Raw genomic sequence first — 22,219 nt, forward strand, 5'->3', positions numbered from 1 at the left:
CTCCCTAACCGTGACCTCCAAGCCATTTGCCCGTTCATCTATCTTTGCTGTCAAAAGCATTACAATATTGATTTGCATCTCAAGAAGTGACATACCCTCTTGGCCTCTCATCATTTTCCCCCCTGGGGCTTGACTGGAGTGCCGGGGTCGTAAGGTAAAGGCCTGAGCTGGGGACTGGAGGGGCGCAAGTTGTGAGCATTGTTGTCCGTGCTCACCGCATTTTCATCACCCATTGCAGTATTTCCCCCCACAGTTACATTCTGAAGAGGACGACCCAAAATCATACTATCCCAAGTTTCCTTCATATGATGGTTATTACATCAATATTTATACATTAAGGCATTTCCACCGCCATTCCTCGCATAATTAATTTTACAGACACAAATAGATCCCACCATGTCAAACTAACAAATTATCAGGTCAGCATTTATAAAATTGTATTTTCCATCACAGCTGTCATTATTTTTTTATTTAAAAACATTTTATTTTTAAATGTAACCTTTATTTAACTAGGCAAGTCAGTTAAAAAAAAATCTTATTTACAATGACAGTCTACCAAAAGGCCTCCTGCGGGACAGGGGCTGGGATTAAAAATACAAATAAATTTAGGACAAAACACCCATCATGACAAGAGAGACAACACAACACTACATAAAGAGAGACCTAAGACAACAACATAGCATGGTAGCAACACAACATGACAACAGCATGGCAGCAACACAACATGACAACACAGCATGGCAGCAACACAACATGGCAGCAGCACAACATGGTACAACACTATTGGGCACAGACAACAGCACAAAGGGCAAGAAGGTAGAGACAACAATACATCACAAGAAGCAGCCACAACTGTCAGTAAGAGTGTCCATGATTGAGTCTGAGTGAAGAAATTGAGATAAAACTGTCCAGTTTGATTGTTTGTTGCAGCTCGTTCCAGTCGCTGGCTGCAGCGAACTGAAAAGACGAGCGACCCAGGGATGTGTGTGTTTTGGGGACCTTTAACAGAATGTGACTGGCAGAATGGGTGTTGTATGTGGAGGATGAGGGCTGGTAGTCTCAGATAGGGGGGAGTGAGGCCTAACAGGGTTTTATAAATAAGCATCAACCAGTGGGTCTTGTGACCAGTTTACAGAGGAGATGACCAGAGATGACCAGTTTACAGAGGAGTATAGAGTGCAGTGATGTGTCCTATAAGGAGCATTGGTGGCAAATCTGATGGCCGAATGGTAAAGAACATCTAGCCACTCGAGAGCACCCTTACCTGCCGATCTATAAATTATATCTCCATTATCTAGCATGGGTAGGACGGTCATCTGAACCAGGGTTAGTTATCTAGCATGGGTAGGATGGTCATCTGAACCAGGGTTAGTTATCTAGCATGGGTAGGATGGTCATCTGAACCAGGGTTAGTTATCTAGCATGGGTAGGATGGTCATCTGAACCAGGGTTAGTTATCTAGCATGGGTAGGATGGTCATCTGAATCAGGGTTAGTTTGGCAGTTGTGGTGAAAGAGGACCGATTACGATAGAGGAAACCAAGTCTAGATTTAACTTTAGCCCGCAGCTTTGATACAGTTGAAGTCGGAAGTTTACATACACCTTAGCCAAATACATTTAAACACAGTTTTTCACAATTCCTGACATTTAATCCTAGTAAAAATTCCCTGTCTTAGGTCAGTTAGGATCACCACTTTATTTTAAGAATGTGAAATGTCAGAATAATAGTAGAGAGAATGATTTATTTCAGCTTTTATTTCTTTCATCACATTCCCAGTGGGTCAGAAGTTTACATACACTCAATTAGTATTTGGTAGCATTGCCTTTAAATTGTTTATCTTGGGTCAAACATTTCCTGTAGCCTTCTACAAGCTTCCCACAATAAGTTGGGTGAATTTTGGCCCATTCCTCCTGACAGAGCTGGTGTAACTGAGTCAGGTTTGTAGGCCTCCTTGCTCGCACATGCCTTTTCAGTTCTGCCCACAAATGTTCTATAGGAATGAGGTCAGGGCTTTGTGATGGCCACTCCAATACCTTGACCTTGTTGTCTTTAAGCCATTTTGCCACAACTTTAGGAATATGCTTCGGGTCATTGTCCATTTGGAAGAGACCCATTTGTGACCAAGCTTTAACTTCCTGACTGATGTCTTGAGATGTTGTTTCAATATATACACATAATTTTCCTACCTCATGATGCCATCTATTTTGTGAAGTGCACCAGTCCCTCCTGCAGCAAAGCACCCCCACAACATGATGCTGCCACCCCCGTGCTTCACGTTTGGGATGGTGTTCTTCGGCTTGCAAGCCTCCCCCTTTTTCCTCCAAACATAACAATGGTCATTATGGCCAAACAGTTCTATTTTTGTTTCATCAGACCAGAGGACATTTCTCCAAAAAGTACGATCTTTCTCCCCATGTGCAGTTGCAAACCGTAGTCTGGCTTTATTATGGCGGTTTTGGAGCAGTGGCTTCTTCCTTGCTGAGCGGCCTTTCAGGTTATGTCGATATGACTTGTTTTACTGTGGATATAGATACTTTTGTACCTGTTTCCTCCAGCATCTTCACAAGGTCCATTGCTGTTGTTCTGGGATTGATTTGCACTTTTCACACCAAAGTATGTTCATCTCTAGGAGACAGAACGCGTCTCCTTCCTGAGCGGTATGACGGCTGCTTGGTTCCATGGTGTTTAAACTTGTGTACTATTGTTTGTACAGATGAACGTGGAACCTTCAGGCGTTTGGAAATTGCTCCCAAGGATGAACCAGACTTGTGGAGGTTTACAATTATTTTCTGAGGTCTTGGCTGATTTCTTTTGATTTTCCCATGATGTCAAGTAAGCACTGAGTTTGAAGGTAGGCCTTGAAATACATCCACAGGTACACTTCCAATTAAATCAAATTATGTCAATTAGCCTATCAGATACTTCTAAAGCCATGACACCATTTTCTGGAATTTTCCAAGCTGTTTAAAGGCCCAGTCAACTTAGTGTATGTAAACTTCTGACCCACTGGAATTGTGATCCAGTGAATTATAAGTGAAATAATCTGTCTAAACAATTGTTGGAAAAATTACTTGTGTCACGCACAAAGTAGATGTCCTAACCGACTTGCCAAAACTATAGTTTGTTAACAAGAAATTTGTGGAGTGTTTGAAAAACGAGTTTTAATCACTCCAACCTAAGTGTATGTAAACTTCCGACTTCAATTGTGTACCAGGAGCTGTGCCAGGCCCACCACTTCTGTTGACTCATCCAGCTGTAACGCATAGAATTCACTGGCTTGTATGCGAAGCAGTAATTGTTTCAAAACATCTCCTGCCACGTCACTGATGCGTCGTGAACCAGTGTTGTTTGATGAAGGCATTGTCTGTATAGTTGTTTTGGGGCCTTTTCCCCCCAGCATTATCCCAGCCGTATCCGCAGCAGCAGGAAGAATGAAGTCCTCCACAATAGTATGGGGCTTCCTGTCCTGGCCACTCGGTAGCTCACCATATAAGATGCTTATAGCCCCCTTCTGATTAATGGTATCTGTTGCTTTTATACACGTCTTACTACTTAAAAGTCGTCTTTATTCTCACTCAAAAAACTCCCCGTGGCTTATTTTTCAAATTGGCATGTTTCGTTTCTAAATATCTGCCCAAGAGTGAAGGTTTCCCGCGAGAGCGTAACGGTGATTTACCGGTTAATTTAACGGTTAACGGTGATTTACCTGTAAATGTTCCATATGTAACCAACTACAGGATGCCTCAATCGTTTCGCCTGTCATAGTCATGTGAGGAGCATACAGCCGGCTGTTAACAAGCTCCCTCACGACGCCAGGACAGCGGAGTCAATCACCACCTTCCGGAGACACCTGAAACCCCACCTCTTTAAGGAATACCTGGGATAGGATAAAGTAATCCTTCTAACCCCCCCCCCCCCCTAAAAGATTTAGATGCACTATTGTAAAGTGGTTGTTCCACTGGATATCATAAGGTGAATGCACCAATTTGTAAGTTGCTCTGGATAAGAGCGTCTGCTAAATGACGTAAATGTAATGTTAAAGCCCCTCTGAGCCCCACTGTGAGCGTTCAGTAGCTTATATAGGTCTAGACTTAATAAAACTCTTTCTAAAATCTATTTAAAATATCTAATTGTCATAAAGATAGAGGTTTAACATGCATGACAAAATTACTCCATATGATGTGAGTCAACAGCAGACACAGACTGAACCTTCATATAGAACAGAGATACTGACCAAAATATCACACAGATTGAACCTTCATATAGAACAGAGATACTGACCAAAATATCACACAGATTGAACTTAAATGTGATATTTGTCTATGTTTTTTGTCTGCTGAATGAATGCCCCAGAGTTCTATAGTACTATTTCATAGAGAAAGTAAAAGTATTACTTCATGCTGGTACAGTAGACATAAAGGTAACTTCCTGCATGTCCTATCGAGGCTTTCAGTGCAACAGTAATTCAACAGAGATCAAATTCAAATTTGATTTGTCACATGAGCCAAATATAACAGGTGTAGACCTCACTGTGAAATGCAGACTGACCAGCCCTTAACCAACAGGCGTAGACCTCACTGTGAAATGCAGACTGACCAGCCCTTAACCAACAGGCGTAGACCTCACAGTGAAATGCAGACTGACCAGCCCTTAACCAACAGGTGTAGACCTCACAGTGAAATGCAGACTGACCAGCCCTTAACCAACAGGTGTAGACCTCACAGTGAAATGCAGACTGACCAGCCCTTAACCAACAGGTGTAGACCTCACAGTGAAATGCAGACTGACCAGCCCTTAACCAACAGGTGTAGACCTCACAGTGAAATGCAGACTGACCAGCCCTTAACCAACAGGTGTAGACCTCAGTGAAATGCAGACTGACCAGCCCTTAACCAACAGGTGTAGACCTCACAGTGAAATGCAGACTGACCAGCCCTTAACCAACAATGCAGTTCAAGAAAATATAGTTAAGATTTTTTTTGTAAATAAAGTTTCAAAAAATAAAAAAGTAAAACAATAAAATAACAATAATGAAGCTATATACAGGGTATTACGGTACAGAGTCAATGTGGAGGCTATATACAGGGTATTACGGTACAGAGTCAATGTGGAGGCTATATACAGGGTATTACGGTACAGAGTCAATGTGGAGGCTATATACAGGGTATTACGGTACAGAGTCAATGTGGAGGCTATATACAGGGTATTACGGTACAGAGTCAATGTGGAGGCTATATACAGGGTGTTACGGTACAGAGTCAATGTGGAGACTATATACAGGGTATTACGGTACAGAGTCAATGTGGAGGCTATATACAGGGTGTTACGGTACAGAGTCAATGTGGAGGCTATATACAGGGTATTACGGTACAGAGTCAATGTGGAGGCTATATACAGGGTATTACGGTACAGAGTCAATGTGGAGGCTATATACAGGGTATTACGGTACAGAGTCAATGTGGAGGCTATATACAGGGGGTACTGGTACAGAGTCAATGTGGAGGCTATATACAGGGTATTACGGTACAGAGTCAATGTGGAGGCTATATACAGGGTATTACGGTACAGAGTCAATGTGGAGGCTATATACAGGGGGTACCGGTACAGAGTCAATGTGGAGGCTATATACAGGGTATTACGGTACAGAGTCAATGTGGAGGCTGTATACAGGGTATTACGGTACAGAGTCAATGTGGAGGCTATATACAGGGTATTACGGTACAGAGTCAATGTGGAGGCTATATACAGGGTATTACGGTACAGAGTCAATGTGGAGGCTATATACAGGGTATTACGGTACAGAGTCAATGTGGAGGCTATATACAGGGTATTACGGTACAGAGTCAATGTGGAGGCTATATACAGGGTGTTACGGTACAGAGTCAATGTGGAGACTATATACAGGGTGTTACGGTACAGAGTCAATGTGGAGGCTATATACAGGGTGTTACGGTACAGAGTCAATGTGGAGGCTATATACAGGGTATTACGGTACAGAGTCAATGTGGAGGCTATATACAGGGTATTACGGTACAGAGTCAATGTGGAGGCTATATACAGGGTATTACGGTACAGAGTCAATGTGGAGGCTATATACAGGGGGTACCGGTATAGAGTCAATGTGGAGGCTATATACAGGGGTTACCGGTACAGAGTCAATGTGGAGGCTATATACAGGGGGTACCGGTACAGAGTCAATGTGGAGGCTATATACAGGGTATTACGGTACAGAGTCAATGTGGAGGCTATATACAGGGGGTACCGGTACAGAGTCAATGTGGAGGCTATATACAGGGGGTACCGGTACAGAGTCAATGTAGAGGCTATATACAGGGGGTACCGGTACAGAGTCAATGTGGAGGCTATATACAGGTTGTACCGGTACAGAGTCAATGTGGAGGCTATATACAGGGGGTACCGGTACAGAGTCAATGTGGAGGCTATATACAGGGGGTACCGGTACAGAGTCAATGTGGAGGCTATATACAGGGGGTACCAGTACAGAGTCAATGTGGAGGCTATATACAGGGGGTACCGGTACAGAGTCAATGTGGAGGCTATATACAGGGGGTACCGGTACAGAGTCAATGTGGAGGCTATATACAGGGGGTACCGGTACAGAGTCAATGTGGAGACTATATACAGGGGGTACCGGTACAGAGTCAATGTGGAGGCTATATACAGGGGGTACCGGTACAGAATCAATGTGGAGGCTATATACAGGGGGTACCGGTACAGAGTCAATGTGGAGGCTATATACAGGGGGTACCGGTACAGAGTCAATGTGGAGGCTATATACAGGGGGTACCGGTACAGAATCAATGTGGAGGCTATATACAGGGGGTACCGGTACAGAGTCAATGTGGAGGCTATATACAGGGGGTACCGGTACAGAGTCAATGTGGAGGCTATATACAGGGGGTACCGGTACAGAATCAATGTGGAGGCTATATACAGGGGGTACCGGTACAGAATCAATGTGGAGGCTATATACAGGGGGTACGGGTACAGAGTCAATGTGGAGGCTATATACAGGGGGTACCGGTACAGAGTCAATGTGGAGGCTATATACAGGGGGTACCGGTACAGAGTCAATGTGGAGGCTATATACAGGGGGTACCGGTACAGAGTCAATGTGGAGGCTATATACAGGGGGTACCGGTACAGAGTCAATGTGGAGGCTATATACAGGGGGTACCGGTACAGAATCAATGTGGAGGCTATATACAGGGGGTACCGGTACAGAATCAATGTGGAGGCTATATACAGGGGGTACCGGTACAGAGTCAATGTGTAGGCTATATACAGGGGGTACCGGTACAGAGTCAATGTGGAGGCTATATACAGGGGACACCGGTACAGAGTCAATGTGTAGGCTATATACAGGGGGTACCGGTACAGAGTCAATGTGGAGGCTATATACAGGGGGTACCGGTACAGAGTCAATGTGGAGGCTATATACAGGGGGTACCGGTACAGAGTCAATGTGGAGGCTATATACAGGGGGTACCGGTACAGAATCAATGTGGAGGCTATATACAGGGGGTACCGGTTCAGAGTCAATGTGGAGGCTATATACAGGGGGTACCGCTACAGAATCAATGTAGAGGCTATATACAGGTGGTACCGGTACAGAATCAATGTGGAGGCTATATACAGGGGGTACCGGTACAGAGTCAATGTGTAGGCTATATACAGGGGGTACCGGTACAGAGTCAATGTGGAGGCTATATACAGGGGGTACCGGTACAGAGTCAATGTGTAGGCTATATACAGGGGGTACCTTTACAGAGTCAATGTGGAGGCTATATACAGGGGGTACCGGTACAGAGTCAATGTGGAGGCTATATACAAGGGGTACCGGTACAGAGTCAATGTGGAGGCTATATACAGGGGGTACCGGTACAGAGTCAATGTGGAGGCTATATACAGGGGGTACCGGTACAGAATCAATGTAGAGGCTATATACAGGGGGTACCGGTTCAGAGTCAATGTGGAGGCTATATACAGGGGGTACCGGTACAGAGTCAATGTGGAGGCTATATACAGGGTATTACGGTTCAGAGTCAATGTGGAGGCTATATACAGGGGGTACCGGTACAGAGTCAATGTGGAGGCTATATACAGGGGGTACCGGTACAGAATCAATGTAGAGGCTATATACAGGGGGTACCGGTACAGAGTCAATGTGGAGGCTATATACAGCGGGTACCGGTACAGAGTCAATGTGGAGGCTATATACAGGGGGTACCGGTACAGAATCAATGTAGAGGCTATATACAGGGGGTACCGGTTCAGAGTCAATGTGGAGGCTATATACAGGGGGTACCGGTACAGAGTCAATGTGGAGGCTATATACAGGGTATTACGGTTCAGAGTCAATGTGGAGGCTATATACAGGGGGTACCGGTACAGAATCAATGTAGAGGCTATATACAGGGGGTACCGGTACAGAGTCAATGTGGAGGCTATAAACAGGGGGTACCGGTACAGAATCAATGTAGAGGCTATATACAGGGGGTACCGGTACAGAGTCAATGTGGAGGCTATATACAGGGGGTACCGGTACAGAGTCAATGTAGAGGCTATATACAGGGGGTACCGGTACAGAGTCAATGTGGAGGCTATATACAGGGGGGTACTGGTACAGAATCAATGTAGAGGCTATATACAGGGGGTACCGGTACAGAGTCAATGTGGAGGCTATATACAGGGGGGTACTGGTACAGAATCAATGTAGAGGCTATATACAGGGGGTACCGGTACAGAGTCAATGTGGAGGCTATATACAGGTGGTACCGGTACAGAGTCAATGTGGAGGCTATATACAGGGGGTACCGGTACAGAGTCAATGTGGAGGCTATATACAGGGGGTACCGGTACAGAGTCAATGTGGAGGCTATATACAGGGTGTTACGGTTCAGAGTCAATGTGGAGGCTATATACAGGGGGTACCGGTACAGAGTCAATGTGGAGGCTATATACAGGGGTACCGGTACAGAGTCAATGTGGAGGCTATATACAGGGGGTACCATTACAGAGTCAATGTGGAGGCTATATACAGGGGGGTACCATTACAGAGTCAATGTGGAGGCTATATACAGGGGGTACCGGTACAGAGTCAATGTGGAGGCTATATACAGGTGGTACCGGTACAGAGTCAATGTGGAGGCTATATACAGGGGGTACCGGTACAGAGTCAATGTGGAGGCTATATACAGGGGGTACCGGTACAGAGTCAATGTGGAGGCTATATACAGGGTGTTACGGTTCAGAGTCAATGTGGAGGCTATATACAGGGGGTACCGGTACAGAGTCAATGTGGAGGCTATATACAGGGGTACCGGTACAGAGTCAATGTGGAGGCTATATACAGGGGGTACCATTACAGAGTCAATGTGGAGGCTATATACAGGGGGGTACCATTACAGAGTCAATGTGGAGGCTATATACAGGGTGTTACGGTACAGAGTCAATGTGGAGGCTATATACAGGGGGTACCGGTACAGAGTCAATGTGGAGGCTATATACAGGGGGTACCGGTACAGAGTCAATGTGGAGGCTATATACAGGGGGTACCGGTACAGAGTCAATGTGGAGGCTATATACAGGGTATTACCGGTACAGAGTCAATGTGGAGGCTATATACAGGGGGTACCGGTACAGAGTCAATGTGGAGGCTATATACAGGGGGGTACCGGTACAGAGTCAATGTGGAGGCTATATACAGGGGGGTACCGGTACAGAGTCAATGTGGAGGCTATATACAGGGGGTACCATTACAGAGTCAATGTGGAGGCTATATACAGGGGGTACCGGTACAGAGTCAATGTGGAGGCTATATACAGGGGGTACCGGTACAGAGTCAATGTGGAGGCTATATACAGGGGGTACCGGTACAGAGTCAATGTGGAGGCTATATACAGGGGGTACCGGTACAGAGTCAATGTGGAGGCTATATACAGGGGGTACCGGTACAGAGTCAATGTGGAGGCTATATACAGGGGGTACCGGTACAGAGTCAATGTGGAGGCTATATACAGGGGGTACCGGTACAGAGTCAATGTGGAGGCTATATACAGGGGGTACCGGTACAGAGTCAATGTGGAGGCTATATACAGGGGGTACCGGTACAGAGTCAATGTGGAGGCTATATACAGGGGGTACCGGTACAGAGTCAATGTGGAGGCTATATACAGGGGGTACCGGTACAGAGTCAATGTGGAGGCTATATACAGGGGGTACCGGTACAGAGTCAATGTGGAGGCTATATACAGGGGGTACCGGTACAGAGTCAATGTGGAGGCTATATACAGGGGGTACCGGTACAGAGTCAATGTGGAGGCTATATACAGGGGGTACCGGTACAGAGTCAATGTGGAGGCTATATACAGGGGGTACCGGTACAGAGTCAATGTGGAGGCTATATACAGGGGGTACCGGTACAGAGTCAATGTGGAGGCTATATACAGGGGGGTACCGGTACAGAGTCAATGTGGAGGCTATATACAGGGGGTACCGGTACAGAGTCAATGTGGAGGCTATATACAGGGGGTACCGGTACAGAGTCAATGTGGAGGCTATATACAGGGGGGTACCGGTACAGAGTCAATGTGGAGGCTATATACAGGGGGTACCGGTACAGAGTCAATGTGGAGGCTATATACAGCGGGTACCGGTACAGAGTCAATGTGGAGGCTATATACAGGGGGTACCGGTACAGAGTCAATGTGGAGGCTATATACAGGGGGTACCGGTACAGAGTCAATGTGGAGGCTATATACAGGGGGTACCGGTACAGAGTCAATGTGGAGGCTATATACAGGGGGTACCGGTACCCTGGCCCCTCTCACACTCAGCGTCCAGACGTTCCTTAGAGAGGGCCATGTCCTGGAGTTCTCTCTCTGTTATTTTATTTATTTAATTTATTTCACCTTTATTTAACCAGGTAAGCTAGCTGAGAACAAGTTCTCATTTACAACTGCGACCTGGCCAAGATAAAGCAAAGCAGTGCGACAAAAAACAACAACACAGAGTTACACATGGAATAAACAAGCGTACAGTCAATAACACAATAGAAAAATACATATATACAGTGTGTGTAAAGTGAGTAAGGAGGTAAGGCAATTAAATAGGCCATAGTAGCGAAGTAATTACAATTTAGCAAATGAACACTGGAGTGATAGATGTACAGGAAATGACGTGCAAGTAGAAATACTGGTGTGCAAGAGCAAAAAAAGTAAATAAAAACAATATGGGGATGAGGTAGGTAGATTGGATGGGCTATTTACAGATGGGCTGTGTACAGCTGCAGCGATCGGTTAGCTGTTTAGATAGCTGATGTTTAAAGTTAGCGAGGGAGATATAAGTCTCCAACTTCAGCAATTTTTGCAATTCGTTCCAGTCATTGGCAGCAGAGAACTGGAAGGAAAGGTGGCCAAAGGAGGTGTTGGCTTTGGGGATGACCAGTGAGATATACCTGCTGGAGCGCGTGCTACGGGTGGGTGTTGCTATCGTGACCAGTGAGCTGAGATAAGGCGGGGCTTTACCTAGCAAAGACTTATATATGACCTGGAGCCAGTGGGTTTGGTGACGAATATGTAGCGAGGTCCAGCCGACGAGAGCATACAGGTCGCAGTGGTGGGTGGTATATGGTGACAAAACGGATGGCACTGTGATAGACTGCATCCAGTTTATTGAGTAGGGTATTGGAGGCTATTTTGTAAATGACATCGCCGAAGTCGAGGATCGGTAGGATGGTCAGTTTTACGAGGGTATGTTTGGCAGCATGAGTGAAGGATGCTATGTTGTGAAATAGGAAGCCGATTCTAGATTTAACCTTGGATTGGAGATGTTTAATGTGAGTCTGGAAGGAGAGTTTACAGTCTAACCAGACACCCAGGTATTTGTAGTTGTCCACATATTCTAAGTCAGAACCGTCCAGAGTAGTGATGCTAGTCGGGCGGGCGGGTGCGGGCAGCGATCGGTTGAAGAGCATGCATTTAGTTTTAATTAGCGTTCAAGAGCAGTTGGATGCCACGGAAGTAAGGCATTGAAGCTCGTCTGGAGGGTTGTTAAAACAGTGTCCTAAGAAGGGACAGATGTATACAGTATGGTGTCGTCTGCGTAGAGGTGGATCAAGGAACCCTGTGGTACCCCCATAGAGACTGCCAGAGGTCCGGACAACAGGCCCTCCGATTTGATGCCAACCCAATCTTCTACAAAAGTGGAAAATCAATCATGAGCACAGGTCACGGGCACATTTCTTCTTCTTTGGTATAATGGTGTTCGCAACAGTTATATGTGCATTCCGCCACCTACTCTACAGGCGGATAATAAAGATCGGGAAAAGGGAAAAATGCAGGGTAATCTAAAAAATAAAATAATACATTCCATAAACTATCAATAACGAAATGTTAATTCAACTAAATAAGCTTTTCTGTTTTGTGTGATGGCGGGACATTTCCTGGCAACAGTAGTCCTTCTGCCTTTAAGTCTTGGAGGCTCAAAAACTTATCGGATGCAGATATGATGTCCAGCTTCTTAGAAACGTGTGTAGTACAATTAATAACTGTGGCTATAAATGCTCCAAAATCCACCTTCTTCACAAGAAGTGTATCCAGATCACTTGAATGACGTATAACATTTCGAACTGGTTGTGGTGCATCCGCCACCATGTCTTCTTCAGAACTGTTGCCACTTCAACGCTCTTCACCACCTCCACAGAGGAGATTTGCTGTACAGCCCTGATCCTTGACATTCAACCTCTTTCACTCTAACAGGGCATTCTGGGAATTCAGGAATATGATCCCCCACCACAGTTGAAACATTTTACATTTACAGACTCTAAAATAACATATTCCTACCGTCTGCAAACGCTTGGCACATGGACAAACTATTACACTTCTTGTATTAGATCAGGTTTTGCACAAATGCTCTTACAGCATATCTTATATATTCCAACTTTACATTGATGTGTATTTATCACCCTAACATAAATACTACAGATGAACTTGGGGTCAAACATCAATAATACAGATGAACTTGGATCCTTTCCCCCATTCTCCTTACAGGTCAAGTCACGTGCATTAACTACCCCTGGATTTTTTTACCTAAGATATTGATTATCAATGTCCATCAGGATGGCAGTGCCCTGCTCTGAAAATCTAAGCTGTTCACTTCATGCGTTGATAATTTTGCGAGCCACAATGCACTCTCCTTTTGCTCTTTAGATACACACGATATCGACACCACTCCTGGTTACTATGACTACACGATATCAACACCACTCCTGGTTACTATGCCTACACGATATCAACACCACTCCTGGTTACTATGCCTACACAATATCAACACCACTCCTGGTTACTATGAAAACACGATATCAACACCACTCCTGGTTACTATGACTACACGATATCAACACCACTCCTGGTTACTATGACTACACGATATCAACACCACTCCTGGTTACTATGACTACACGATATCAACACCACTCCTGGTTACTATGCCTACACGATATCAACACCACTCCTGGTTACTATGCCTACACAATATCAACACCACTCCTGGTTACTATGAAAACACGATATCAACACCACTCCTGGTTACTATGACTACACGATATCAACACCACTCCTGGTTACTATGCCTACACGATATCAACACCACTCCTGGTTACTATGACTACACGATATCAACACCACTCCTGGTTACTATGACTACACGATATCAACACCACTCCTGGTTACTTTGACTACACGATATCAACACCACTCCTGGTTACTATGACTACACGATATCAACACCACTCCTGGTTACTATGACTACACGATATTAACACCACTCCTGGTTACTATGACTACACGATATCAACACCACTCCTGGTTACTATGCCTACACGATATTAACACCACTCCTGGTTACTATGACTACACGATATTAACACCACTCCTGGTTACTATGACTACACGATATTAACACCACTCCTGGTTACGATGACTACACGATATCAACACCACTCCTGGTTACTATGCCTACACGATATCAACACCACTCCTGGTTACTATGACTACACGATATCAACAACACTCCTGGTTACTATGCCTACACGATATTAACACCACTCCTGGTTACTATGACTACACGATATCAACACCACTCCTGGTTACTATGCCTACACGATATCAACACCACTCCTGGTTACTATGCCTACACAATATCAACACCACTCCTGGTTACTATGAAAACACGATATCAACACCACTCCTGGTTACTATGACTACACGATATCAACACCACTCCTGGTTACTATGCCTACACGATATCAACACCACTCCTGGTTACTATGACTACACGATATCAACACCACTCCTGGTTACTATGACTACACGATATCAACACCACTCCTGGTTACTATGCCTACACGATATCAACACCACTCCTGGTTACTATGACTACACGATATCAACACCACTCCTGGTTACTATGCCTACACGATATCAACACCACTCCTGGTTACTATGACTACACGATATCAACACCACTCCTGGTTACTATGACTACACGATATCAACACCACTCCTGGTTACTATGACTACACGATATCAACACCACTCCTGGTTACTATGACTACACGATATCAACACCACTCCTGGTTACTATGACTACACGATATCAACACCACTCCTGGTTACTATGACTACACAATATCAACACCACTCCTGGTTACTATGACTACACGATATCGACACCACTCCTGGTTACGATGACTACACGATATCAACACCACTCCTGGTCACTATGACTGCATCCACTTTTCCCAACGCCTTTTTCACCATCTTCTTCACCATCCTCGTGACTTCAAAAGGGTTTCCCAAATAAACATCCTTATCCAAAAAACGTAGTCCAACAAGCAACGATTCGTCAGACTCTTATTCCACAATTTTATCCCTTTTTGTTCCATTATTGTACTTCACTGTCGTCACTTCACTCATTTTTCTCGCTAACTGTACTCGACGTGCTTTCAACTTCAAACGACACTTTTGCTTCCCTCCTTCCTCCCACTACCCGCATTGGCACGTTTCAACCAGTCAAGGTTTGACAATAAGAATGTGACGTGCTTTTGTCGCCACCTGCTGGTTACTAAGAGGACAGGACAATCACTCCATAAATGGTCATGTTCCGGTTGCATGTTCCGGTGGCAGATGGCGCCAAAGCGTTGCGCTGGAGACGGACAGCCGCGCGCGCGCGTCGTTGCCATAACAACACAGTCGACGCAGGCAGAAACTAACGTTACGTTTAGTTCGCTAGCGTGTTAGTCAGCTATAGCCAAGATTTAAAATACATATATATTTTTTTTTTAATTATTTGTAGCCTAAACATTTGTGTTGAAAGTGAGCTGTAGTTTCGTTTTTGCCTGCCAATAACGTTTTAATTCTTTGTTTTACTTTTTGCACCTTGCTTAAAGTTGTATGTAACGCTAGCTAGCTAACAGCTTGCTAACTGTTAGCCGGTTGACCGTTATTGTTTGTCAGACCTATTGAAATGGATGACCATGATTCCTCGGGCAGTATGGACAGCTTACTTCTCCAGCTAGGTACGTTTTCAACTTGGACCTTTATTCCACTATACCCTAACCATAGCTAGTGACTTACAGGAGTTAAATGGCTAACGTTGACTAGCTCGTTTACTAACTGGTTGGTTTTCTTTGCTGATTTACAGCTCTGCAAACCAGGGACATCGCTCAGAAGAGGGATCAGATCAATCAACAGATTCAAAGTAAGTGATGGTGCAGGCTCACAGAAGGCAGCTAGCGATATGGGGTGACTGGCTATCTCATGGTGACTGGTTCAAGCCCTGCTCTAGCTGATAACAGCTACATCGGTGTCAGAAATTGGATAATGTTAGTCCATTGCTTTTATGTGAATTCTGCTCCACAGAGGACCATGGTACTTTTCAGCATGTGCTATAATGTGAAATGCAGACTGACCAGCCCTTAACCAACAGGTGTAGACCTCACAGTGAAATGCAGACTGACCAGCCCTTAACCAACAGGTGTAGACCTCACAGTGAAATGCAGACTGACCAACCCTTAACCAACAGGTGAAGACCTCACAGTGAAATGCTGACTGACCAGCCCTTAACCAGGTTGAATTCTGGGGGAAAGTCAATGATATTATCTCTGTACTTATAGACCAAATATTGTCATTACATCCAATAGTGATTTTGCTTTGTGATTCATGAATTGCACTTGACAGAATGCCAGTGGAGATGTGGTTGGCAGGAACCACAGCTGCTAAGTGAAAGTATTGTATGAAGGTGGATTCCACCTCATCAGTTACCATTGCAGCAATGGCTGCTCACATTGATGGAAATTCTCCTTATGGAACTGCCCACGGCCAGGATTCACAGGGCCAGGATTCACAGGGAGGGCCAGGATTCACAGGGCCAGGGTTCACAGGGCCAGGGTGTATGTAAACTTCCAACTTCAACTGTATATTGTATGCGCAAAAAAAAAGAGGAAATTATATTATTTTTTTACTACCACAATTGTTCAGAGAAAGATATATTTTCTTTAACAAGTAATATAATTGTTTTCTCAAAAGGTAGGGGTCAATATTGTTGACACTGCTAAAGAATCGTATATAAATAAAGTAGAGTATATTTGGTCCCATATTCCTTACAGTACAGCTCGTGACTCTACAAACTTATTGGATGCATTTGCAGTTCGTTTTTAGTTGTGTTTCAGGTTATTTTGTGCCCAATAGTAATATAATATATTGTTTGATTTTGGAGTCACTTTTATTATAAATAAGAATAGAATATGTTTCTAAACACTTCTACATTAATGTAATGAATGGTGAATAATGATGAGTGACCAAGCTACAGAGGGTCAAAGATCATAATCCCAAGACATGCTCAACTCCCCTGTTATTGGTGATGGTGAGAGGTTAGCATGTCTTGGTGCTATGATCATTTACCCTCTATCTCTGTCATCATTATTCACCATTCATTCAGGATTATCTGTAATCATGGTAGCATCCACATTAATGTAGAAGTGTTTGGCTCCAAAATGACACAGTACATTATTTACCCTTGATATTCTATTGCATCCAACAAATTTGTAGAGTCACAAGCTTTATGTAGTCATTGCGTGCTAGGAATATGACCAAATACTACACTTTTGACCACATTATTTATAAGAATCTTTAGGGGTGTCAATAATTTTTTACCCCAACCTTTTTGAGAGAAAACATTACTTGTTAAAGAAAATATCTTTCTCTGGGCAATTCAAATTTAAATCAAATCAAATTTATTTTTATATAGCCCTTCGTACATCAGCTGATATTCTCAAAGTGCTGTACAGAAACCCAGCCTAAAACCCCAAACAGCAAGCAAAGCATGTGAAAGAAGCACGGTGGCTAGGAAAAACTCCCTAGGAAAAACTCCCTAGAAAGGCCAAAAACCTAGGAAGAAACCTAGAGAGGAACCAGGCTATGAGGGGTGGCCAGTCCTCTTCTGGCTGTGCAGGGTGGATATTATAACAGAACATGGTCAAAATGTTAAAATGTTAATAAATGACCAGCATGGTCAAATAATAATAATCATAGTAGTTGTCGAGGGTGCAACAAGCACGTCCGGTGAACAGGTCAGGGTTCCATAGCCGCAGGCAGAACAGTTGAAACTGGAGCAGCAGCACGGCCAGGTGCTGATAAATTGTATTCATATAAAATAATATAATGTCCCATTTCCTTTAGCATACAATGTAGCTCAGTATTTGAATTATTTATTTTATAGAGTCATTATTGCACATCCTTATCAGGGGGGTCGATAATTTGGGACCCCACTCTATATACATACTGTATATACAGAGCATTCGGAAAGTATTCAGACCCCTTGACTTTTTCCACATTTTGTTACGTTACAGCCTTATTCTATAAAATGGATTTTAATAGTCCGTTCGTTCGTTCCCCCATCAATCTACACACAATAACCCATATTGACATAGCAAAGACAGGTTTTTAGAAATGTTTGCAAATTTATAAAATAACAAAATCAGGCAATATAACATTTACATAAGTATTCAGATCCTTTACTCAGTACTTTGTTGAAGCACATTTGGCAGCGATTACGGCCTCGAGTCTTCTTGGGTATGACGCTACAAGCTTGGCACACCTGTATTTGGGGAGTTTCTCCCATTCTTCTCTGCAGATCCTCTCAAGCTCTGTCAGGTTGGATGGGGAGCGTCGCTGCACAGCTATTTTCAGGTCTCTCCAGAGATGTTTGATCGGGTTCAAGTCCGGGTTCTGGCTGGGCCACTCAAGGACATTGAGACTTGTCCTGAAGCCACTCCTGCATTGTCTTGGCTGTGTGCTTAGGGTCGTTGTCCTGTTGGAAGGTGAACCTTCACCCCAGTCTGAGGTCCTGACCGCTCTGGAGCAGGTTTTCATCAAGGATCTCTTTGTACTTTGCTCCGTTAATCTTTCCCTCGATCCTGACTAGTCTCCCTGCCACTGAAAACATCCCCACAGCATGATGCTGCCACCACCATGCTTCACCATAGGGATGGTGCCAGGTTTCCTCCAGACGTGACGCTTGGCATTCAGGAAAAAAAGTGCAATCTTGGTTTCATCAGACCAGAGAATGTTTTTTCTTATGGTCTGAGAGTCCTTCAGGTGCCTTTTGGCAAACTCCAAGTGGGCTGTCATGTGCCTTTTACTGAGGAGGGGCTTCCATCTGGCCAATCTACCATAAAGGCCTGATTGGTGGAGTGCTGCAGAGATGGTTGTCCTTCTGGAAGGTTCTCCCATCTCCACAGAGGAACTCTGGAGCTCTGTCAGAGTGACCATCGGGTTCTTGGTCACCTCCCTGACCAAGGCCCTTCTCCCCAGATTGCTCAGTTTGTCCGGGCGGCCAGCTCTAGGAAGAGCCTAGGTGGTTCCAAACTTCTTCCATTTAAGAATGGAGGCCACTGTGTTCTTTGAGACATTCAATGCTGCAAACATTTTTTGGTACCCTTCCCCAGATCTGTGCCTCGACACAATCTACATTTCGAGTCTCATAGCAAAGTGTCTGAATTGTTACGTAAATAAGGTATCTGTTTTTTTTATTTTATTTATTTATTTATTTATTTATTTTATTTATTTTTAATACATTTGCAAAAATGTCTAAAAACTTGTTTTGACTTTGTCTTTATGGGGTATTGTGTGTAGATTGATGAGGAACAAATATAATTTAATCCATTTTAGAATAAGGCTGTAACGTAACAAAATGTGGAAAAAAAGTCAAGGGGTCTGAATACTTTCCGTAGGCGCTGCACAGGATGTATTGTATGAATGTTATGAATTTAAAAACTTGATAGAACAAAAAGAAGTGAGACGATCCTACAGTCTCTCAGGCCTTTAATAACATCACATCAAGGGCGGGCCATAGGTAACAATTTCTGTTGTGGTTGTCTGTTTTAGCTGTATGGTGTTCATGAATCCGTTTATTTCATTGTCTCACCAGTCGGCAAAGCCAATGTTGCTGACAAGAAATCCTACATCAAAGGGATCCAGGAAAACGTCAGGAAGCTTGAGGAGGAATCTCATCATAAGCAGAACATTGTGAAGCATCTCAAAGGCAATACGAAAAGGTAAAGCAAAATCGTTGTTGTGTTTTTTTTTTTGTATGTGGGTCTTTATAAATAATGGGGCCATTGTGTGACATTGGAATCAACATTTCAAAATCGTTTGAAACAAAAACGAAAAGGTTTTTCATGCAGTTCCACATGTGTACTTTAGACTAGAGGAATGCAAGTGAATATATGCAAATTGGCCTATAACTATACATACTTTAAGCAGGGTTCATCAAGTCAAATTTTCAAGGACCTCAATGTTGTACAATTGGTTTCTATAACTGTACATAATAATATAGAACCCCCCTCCTCCTCAATAGAAGGTAGACCATTACCACTTGAAGAATAAGGATATAGAACCCCCTCAATAGAAGGTAGACCATTACCACTTGAAGAATAAGGATATAGAACCTCCTCAATAGAAGGTAGACCATTACCACTTGAAGAATAAGGATATAGAACCTCCTCAATAGAAGGTAGACCATTACCACTTGAAGAATAAGGATATAGAACCTCCTCAATAGAAGGTAGACCATTACCACTTGAAGAATAAGGATATAGAACCTCCTCAATAGAAGGTAGACCATTACCACTTGAAGAATAAGGATATAGAACCTCCTCAATAGAAGGTAGACCATTACCACTTGAAGAATAAGGATATAGAACCTCCTCAATAGAAGGTAGACCATTACCACTTGAAGAATAAGGATATAGAACCTCCTCAATAGAAGGTAGACCATTACCACTTGAAGAATAAGGATATAGAACCTCCTCAATAGAAGGTAGACCATTACCACTTGAAGAATAAGGATATAGAACCTCCTCAATAGAAGGTAGACCATTACCACTTGAAGAATAAGGATATAGAACCTCCTCAATAGAAGGTAGACCATTACCACTTGAAGAATAAGGATATAGAACCTCCTCAATAGAAGGTAGACCATTACCACTTGAAGAATAAGGATATAGAACCTCCTCAATAGAAGGTAGACCATTACCACTTGAAGAATAAGGATATAGAACCTCCTCAATAGAAGGTAGACCATTACCACTTGAAGAATAAGGATATAGAACCTCCTCAATAGAAGGTAGACCATTACCACTTGAAGAATAAGGATATAGAACCTCCTCAATAGAAGGTAGACCATTACCACTTGAAGAATAAGGATATAGAACCCCCTCAATAGAAGGTAGACCATTACCACTTGAAGAATAAGGATATAGAACCCCCTCAATAGAAGGTAGACCATTACCACTTGAAGAATAAGGATATAGAACCTCCTCAATAGAAGGTAGACCATTACCACTTGAAGAATAAGGATATAGAACCTCCTCAATAGAAGGTAGACCATTACCACTTGAAGAATAAGGATATAGAACCTCCTCAATAGAAGGTAGACCATTACCACTTGAAGAATAAGGATATAGAACCTCCTCAATAGAAGGTAGACCATTACCACTTGAAGAATAAGGATATAGAACCTCCTCAATAGAAGGTAGACCATTACCACTTGAAGAATAAGGATATAGAACCTCCTCAATAGAAGGTAGACCATTACCACTTGAACAATAAGGATATAGAACCTCCTCAATAGAAGGTAGACCATTACCACTTGAAGAATAAGGATATAGAACCCCCTCAATAGAAGGTAGACCATTACCACTTGAAGAATAAGGATATAGAACCCCCTCAATAGAAGGTAGACCATTACCACTTGAAGAATAAGGATATAGAACCTCCTCAATAGAAGGTAGACCATTACCACTTGAAGAATAAGGATATAGAACCTCCTCAATAGAAGGTAGACCATTACCACTTGAAGAATAAGGATATAGAACCTCCTCAATAGAAGGTAGACCATTACCACTTGAAGAATAAGGATATAGAACCTCCTCAATAGAAGGTAGACCATTACCACTTGAAGAATAAGGATATAGAACCTCCTCAATAGAAGGTAGACCATTACCACTTGAAGAATAAGGATATAGAACCTCCTCAATAGAAGGTAGACCATTACCACTTGAAGAATAAGGATATAGAACCCCCTCAATAGAAGGTAGACCATTACCACTTGAAGAATAAGGATATAGAACCTCCTCAATAGAAGGTAGACCATTACCACTTGAAGAATAAGGATATAGAACCTCCTCAATAGAAGGTAGACCATTACCACTTGAAGAATAAGGATATAGAACCTCCTCAATAGAAGGTAGACCATTACCACTTGAAGAATAAGGATATAGAACCCCCTCAATAGAAGGTAGACCATTACCACTTGAACAATAAGGATATAGAACCCCCTCAATAGAAGGTAGACCATTACCACTTGAAGAATAAGGATATAGAACCTCCTCAATAGAAGGTAGACCATTACCACTTGAAGAATAAGGATATAGAACCTCCTCAATAGAAGGTAGACCATTACCACTTGAAGAATAAGGATATAGAACCTCCTCAATAGAAGGTAGACCATTACCACTTGAAGAATAAGGATATAGAACCTCCTCAATAGAAGGTAGACCATTACCACTTGAAGAATAAGGATATAGAACCTCCTCAATAGAAGGTAGACCATTACCACTTGAAGAATAAGGAT

General features: G+C 43.3%; 1 protein-coding gene across 1 annotated transcript in view; it reads left to right on the top strand.

Moving 5' to 3' along the window:
- The first annotated feature begins 15,291 nt into the window (after positions 1–15,291).
- The window catches only part of LOC106586959 (uncharacterized), a 36,357-nt gene continuing 29,429 nt past the window's right edge, over positions 15,292–22,219 (top strand). Inside the window, exons 1-3 of the mRNA XM_045707904.2 lie at positions 15,292–15,602; positions 15,728–15,784; positions 19,514–19,640. Coding sequence (XP_045563860.1) covers positions 15,551–15,602; positions 15,728–15,784; positions 19,514–19,640 — 236 coding nt within the window. The 5' untranslated portion in view covers positions 15,292–15,550. The remainder of the gene's footprint in view (positions 15,603–15,727; positions 15,785–19,513; positions 19,641–22,219) is intronic.

This window comes from Salmo salar, chromosome 25, assembly GCF_965601325.2.
Source record: "Salmo salar chromosome 25, fSalSal1, whole genome shotgun sequence".
Lineage (NCBI taxonomy): Eukaryota > Metazoa > Chordata > Actinopteri > Salmoniformes > Salmonidae > Salmo > Salmo salar.